This window comes from Tachypleus tridentatus, chromosome 3, assembly GCF_004210375.1.
Source record: "Tachypleus tridentatus isolate NWPU-2018 chromosome 3, ASM421037v1, whole genome shotgun sequence".
NCBI classification, from domain to species: domain Eukaryota; kingdom Metazoa; phylum Arthropoda; class Merostomata; order Xiphosura; family Limulidae; genus Tachypleus; species Tachypleus tridentatus.
Genome location: NC_134827.1, coordinates 52,871,140 through 52,877,820, shown reverse-complemented (window position 1 = coordinate 52,877,820; position 6,681 = coordinate 52,871,140). Strand labels below are relative to the sequence as shown.

Genomic DNA, 6,681 nt, shown 5'->3' with positions numbered 1-6,681 from the left:
AATTTTTCTCAAAATTTCATCATATATCCCAAAAATAGATTGACCATACTGCAAAACACAGCTAATGACACTGTCTGTGTGAAAAAATGACTATTAAAGGAAATCAATGGGTCCAGTGAGCCTACACCAGCCACCATGCTGATAATATTGTAAAATGACCATTTGTTTTAATTAATTTGCACAAGGGTGTTGGTACTGCAGTGTTACCAAGGCATCACATAGGCTGATAGCTAGCTATGGCATTGTTACCAAGGCATCACATAGGCTGATAGCTAGCTATGGCATTGTTACTAAAGCATCACATAGGCTGACAGCTGGCTACGGCATTGTTACTAAAGCATCACATAGCACAATAGCTAGCTATGTCAGTGTTACCAAGGCATAACACAGACTGATAGCTAGCTATGGCAGTGTTACTAAAGCATCACATAGCATGTTTGTTGTTGAGTTCTCTTTTCTATTTTCTAACTGTGTAATGATTCATTATACACATGGTAACATCACATAAAAATATTTATTTCTTTGATTTGAAGCTAGCATTATGGTTTAGGATATATGTATATATCTATGAACAAACAAACACAGGAGTCGAAATGTTCAAGAAAAAACGGACTTGTATTTTAATATGGTTATTTAAGCGTGTATAAATACACATACACACATAAGAAAGAATCATTAACAAAATACACCTGAACTCTGTAAAATGAGTATATTCTCATTATGGTTACAAAATACAGCGTAATACAAAGTTGACTCACCTAAGAAGTGTATCGTAACAACATAATAGCTGAGTAAGTGCAGAATCGATTAAGGGCCACCATTAGAATTAGTTTTTATTGAATGTAATGTTTCTGGGTGGACATTTTTCTCAGAAAACACCACATACAAAAATATTATAGCACCCAAACATTAAGGAACAAAAAAAACAACAACATAGAAATTAGAACATTCTCTCTCATTTTCATTGTACCATAAGCTAAGTATGAACATTCTCTCTCATTTCCATTGTACCATAAGCTAAGTATGTGTTTCACTAATGCATGAGAGACTAGCATTTCTATATCTAGGCCAAGGGGTTCAAGACTGTCTAAATGCCTTTATAGTACAATAGATAGCTAAGAAATGTGTAGAAAAACATGACTTTATGTGTAAAAAATTTACAATGCAGCAATGTCTGACATAAAAATCACCACCAGGAAGAAACTTATGAATCTTCATGTAGAAAAGTAAAAAAACATTAGGACATCACATTTTCTTTAAAGACAAATGACATCTTAAAATGAAAATCAACAATACTTCTGATTTTGTTGAAATTATACCATACTTATGTTTTATACAACATAAAATTATAAATGTATACAAACGTGGAAGACGGAAGAAAACAATAAATTAGAACCATAAACAGACTTAGCTACTTAAAATATATCTTATAGAATGTTTTCCAACAGCTTAACAGGACAGCTTACCTGTTACTTGGTAAACACAGCTGCTTGACTGTATACCTGGAGTTTGAGGGAATAAGAGAAGTAAGATAAGGGATTTCAAAAGTAATGAGTAGATTTCACAGCTGATACACACCCTGTACTAACTGTTGCATACTTGGTACCAGGAACTGTTAAGAATGGTTCTTCAAGACTTTTCTCTTTCCCTCCTACTTGTCTATCAGGAAGAAGTGACTCCTCTTCTGCAGGCATGTCGAAGTTTGAACCAACCAGATGGAATCCCTTATGTGAAGCAGTTGGATATTGTACACCTAAGGGCACTTTCTCGAGAGAAGATATTGTGGATTTGTCAATCTGAGCATAGAAAGAAGAATTCTGTGAAGCTGTCGATAATTTATCTCTAAATTCTATACAAGGAGTATCCAGTTCTTGAAGTTTCTGACTGGTGTGACATGAGGGGCAGAGGTAACTTGTGGCTACTGAACCATACGACATGCAACCATCATTAATACAGTAGTTGGGACGCACTGTGGTTTCACCCTTCTGCTCACTGCAGCCTTGTTTCTGTTCCTTCTCGTGTAGATACCGAGCTCTGGCAGAATTAAGATAGTTACGAACCATCTCTTCTTGGTACTTGTGTCGTTTGTCTGTATGAAGGACTGCTGCAATTATAATGGTACTACTACCTATAATGCTACCACTGGTAGGCTGGGTATCATGAATCACACTCTTCTTATTAGTGGAAACGGGCCTTTTAGTGAAGGATCCAACTTCTCCTTTAAAAGAGTTTCGTCTGCGGGAAAAGTTCCCAAAGTTTTTTTTCAGTTTCTTACCCATACTCTTTCCTATGCTACCAAACTGTTTGGCCACAGTCTGAAGCTGTTTGGCTGCTCTGTTCTTGTGGTAGTATAGCATGCTACCAAGAGTTTCAACACGGCAGTCTTCTCCACTTGAAGTACCAGGTTCGACCGAAAACAAGACTCCATCTTCAAACCCCTGGACAGTTTCATGTGTGTCTATAACTGGTATAGGAACCTCAATGATGTCAAGGTATTCCTTCAATAACTCCAATCTTTCCACATCTGTGAAGGCCAGTTTAGCCATTATACAGGAATCATTTTCATCATTTCCCCATCGAACTTGTTCTCCAGGGTCTACAACAAACTGAACTGGGAGAACTCTATGATGAGGATCAACCACTGGAATAGCAGCTGAAACAATGCAGCTCACATGAATTCAACATCTGTTACCAAAATAATGTCACACAATTCAATTCATTTAAAGAATTTCCACCAAATATTTAGTGTACTTGAAAGGTACAACAGAATAAAAATAAATTATATCAAAGTTTTCTTGAAGTAAGTTTTATCTTTAATGTAGTTGTTGGCTGTATTAAACATAATAAAATAACATACTTAACTACAGTAGTATTGTATCAAAGAGAGCACATGCTCTAAATAAACTGCTATTATTAAAACCCCAACAAACAAGATGTTCACTAGGTCTACAAGAACAATTAAATAATGATATCGCAATACCTGGAGGATGTGTACTTGTGTCTATATAGTTTTCCTTTTCCATGGCTACCAATGCTGAAAAATGAGCAGCATCGAAAGTGAGACAAAGAGGCGATCGGTGGCACTCTGAAGGAGGACATTCCAGAGGTAGGTAGATTCCTCCAAAAGGAATTGGAGCCAGTGGTTCTCCAGTGACATCTTTAAGTGTTGTGTCTGCAATAACAATGACAGTACGACGAAGGATGTGAGCCAAAGCTAGGACATGAATCTCCTCCAGGCTCTCGTAAACATTGGGGAATGTAACATTTTCACGTATGGAACCTGAGGTGCTAAAGTACAGAAGGTGACAATTTAAAGGTACTGCTAAACCACTTTAACAAAACAAACAAACAATCATTGTATGTTATCACACAGTTTTCATTTTATTAAACCACTGCTGTTCTATGGATTTTGTGGAAAAGACAAAATCATGCTGTCAAACTCATTTGAAGTTAAAGAAATTTATTTTTCCAGTTTGGTTGGTCTGGAGCTTTTTTAATTTAACCTTAATGACATTTTTGAACTCATTAATTTGGCCATAATAAGATTTTTCATAAAACTGCTGTACAATAATCACCCTATATTTGTTATGTACCCCTGATGAAGAAAAATCCACTTCCTGAAAGTCCTCCAGTTATTAGATGTCTTGTTGAACTTACATGCTTGTGAATACCAGAAAATCAAAACAAAATTACAGAAACAAAGCTAGATATAATAAATGTATCTAACTACAAATCCATATTCTGCCTATGTATTTTTAATGTATTAAACGTAATTTCACAAAATTCCTCAAGCTTTCAGTAAACATTACAGAAGTGTTTGCAGCAAAGTATTTCTACCAGAAATCTGTCTGTAAACTCACGTATCATTTATTGAACGAACGATTATACTCATACTAAAAATAAAAACACTTCTGTATAGTTTTCATAACTCATTTGTAAAAAGTCCTAAATAAATAAGTTATTTTTTATGTACAACTATATTTTGTCTCTTATTTTCCGGCTGCCTTCATTTCATTTCACTGTTCTTCAGCAATGGCTAAGAAGTAAAAAAACATTTAATAACCACAAGAAAGCTTACAGTGAACCAACCATAAATTACATCATAAGACAACAGCCTTCATCCATTCCTCAAGACAGAATTCTTTAACCTGATACTTTTCTCAACTGTTTTTTGTTGAGAAATATCGAACACTAAGTGATAAATATGCAGGGAAATGAAAAATGTAGCACTTAAGTCTTGCATTTGTATGTGTGGTTTAATAAAATTGTCTCTCACTATGTTGGCTGTCCAAAGGCATGCATTTTACAACAAACAGTATAAGAGATACTATAACAGAATATCCCAGAAATACTAAACTAATCTATAACTAGACTTCTACATGCCTAACAAGTAATTTTTAGTCATCGATAAACCATTAACATTCAATATTCGTCCTAATACCCTGAATTCTTAATAACCAAGAATTCAACATATTGGGGAGTACATCAAATGAGAAAATATTACGAACAAAAGAAATGTTTTTAACAAAATATGTACTTCAGTGAAACAAAAACAAGGTTTGTTTATATCTGTAGTACGTGTTTCTAAGTGGCTAAAGAGATAAGAGAAAGTCTATACATGAAAATTCAGAACACCAACACATCACACCATTTAGAATACTTATTCAAGTATCTTATTTCAATATTAAGATATTAAAACATAGATAGTATAAAATGTATAATTGTAAACTACGTTTTTATTCTAAGTTTATTAACATGCACTGATGATAAAGGAAATTAATCAAACTCTGAACATAACTCTGAAGGAAAGTTGTTGCATGGATATCTTTGTGAATAGTATTAACAAAACTGCAGGAGGCATCACAATGCTTCTGTAATATACTCAACATGAAATACAGAAAGCACATTTATTTCAATTTATTGTTATTGTGTAGTTTTCTGCCTAATAAACAAAAATGAACATTTGAGTGTTCAAAAATCGGACAAAAAATGTCTTTGCCCTTGAAATTGAGGCATCATTTTCAAATGTTGGCCTGTAATTTTTTAAGAAACTTTTGAGATACAAAATGGCATAACCAAGTGTACAAATGGAGTGTATTCAAGATATTACAACTTCTACAGGTAGATCAACTCTTAGTTGTTGTTTGTGTTTAAAATATCTGTAGTTTAATAAAGTTTTGCTCAGTTTTCAGTTTGGATATTTACTAAAAGCAGCTCTCCTGCAGTGGTTACTAATGTTAGCACTTCCAAATGGCCCAAACACTAGTTAATACACTAAAGATATGACAGAAACATGCTTTTTATCAGAAGAAGTTCAAATCAGAAGACTTAAGAATACACTCTAGTAAGCAGATTTATTCAGAGAATTTTCTCCAGGTTAAAATATTTTAATTTGGAATCTTTTGGCCCTCTTACCCAATCCAGATTTATAATATGATCACAACTGACAATCCTATGTTCACATAATTACTTGAAGTATACCCAATCCAGGTTTATAATATGATCACAACTGACAATCCCATGTTCACATATTTACTTGAAGTACAGGATGTGTCCACAAGTGAATCTGTTTTCCTTTCCAAATTATTTGTTTCACGAAGGGTATCAAAACTTTAATGTAATCACGCAAGCTCCTAAAGTGTCAATTACAATATTTTAGAGTCAAATGCCACAAAGAAATTTTATATTTTTAAAGGGCACATTACTAACAGTTCTACATGACTGTCCAGTGGGTCATGTGGCAGCCATATTAAATTAGGGAAAAGATCTGTGTATAATTATAAATATTAATTTACCTGCTTTATGAGATGTTTAGTTCTCCTAACTAACAGTACATGAGCAATGCAATTAGCAGTAATTAACCTTAAAATAAAACAATTACTTTCTTTGAAGTAGAACTTCAAACTAAAATCAAACATGCAACCTGTACTCTCAAACAGGAGTACTCAGAAATTACACTCATTATAATATACGAGCACTGTTATTATTATTATTCACATATTCTTTGTCTCTCGTTTATAACTACACTTCCTCTAAACCTGTATTTATATCTAACTCACCTCCTCTCATGAAAAGCACCAGTGGTCGAACTACATCGAGGCTCAGATGAAGCTATTTCCAACAGACCCTGCCACTCACGGTTCCATTCTTCTTCACAGTACATTAGTCCTGCCTGATTGTAAAAAATGGTTAGAAACTGGCTTCACTACAACAAAATCTATCTTCTCACACGAAAAAACAAACATTTAAACACTGTTTTCAAAAACAAGGGAATCTTACAATAACATAACATTGGTTGCAATTAGCTAAGTAATTTAATCCTAGGATCATCTCCAGATAGCTCTATCCAGGTAACTATCACTTGGTTGTTTCAAAATACTTAAAACTTTTCCAACAAAAATTTGGTAGTCCTTCATTTCAGCCCTTGGTTTACAATATAAGAACTCTCTATACCTTCTCAAAGTTTGTGATATTCTACTAACATATTTAACTAAAACTAATAATGATATAAAAAAACAACAAAATAAAAGAGTATTACCACCTTACAATGATTACAACAACACAAAATTAGCCACGAGTAATACCACCTAACAATGATTACAACAAAACAGGAATAGCCATGAATATCACCACCTAACAATGATTACAATAACACAGGAGTTGCCATGAGTATTACCCCCT

The 6,681-nt window shown here is 33.9% G+C and overlaps 1 protein-coding gene across 2 annotated transcripts; it reads right to left on the bottom strand.

The window, feature by feature from the left end:
• Window positions 1–599: 599 nt before the first annotated feature.
• On the bottom strand, window positions 600–6,199 carry LOC143246862 (OTU domain-containing protein 7B-like). 2 transcript variants are annotated; one of them, XM_076494095.1, is made up of 3 exons: window positions 6,060–6,199; window positions 2,981–3,288; window positions 600–2,653 (listed from the first exon to the last, which is right to left on the bottom strand). In XM_076494095.1, the coding sequence occupies exons 1-3, from the start codon at window positions 6,161–6,163 to the stop codon at window positions 1,542–1,544; spliced, it is 1,524 nt and encodes a 507-aa protein (XP_076350210.1). In that variant the 5' UTR covers window positions 6,164–6,199; the 3' UTR covers window positions 600–1,541. The 2 variants fall into 2 exon arrangements, with proteins under 2 accessions (XP_076350210.1, XP_076350211.1); XM_076494096.1 differs by having other exon boundaries at window positions 600–2,641.
• Between the last annotated feature and the right edge of the window lie 482 nt (window positions 6,200–6,681).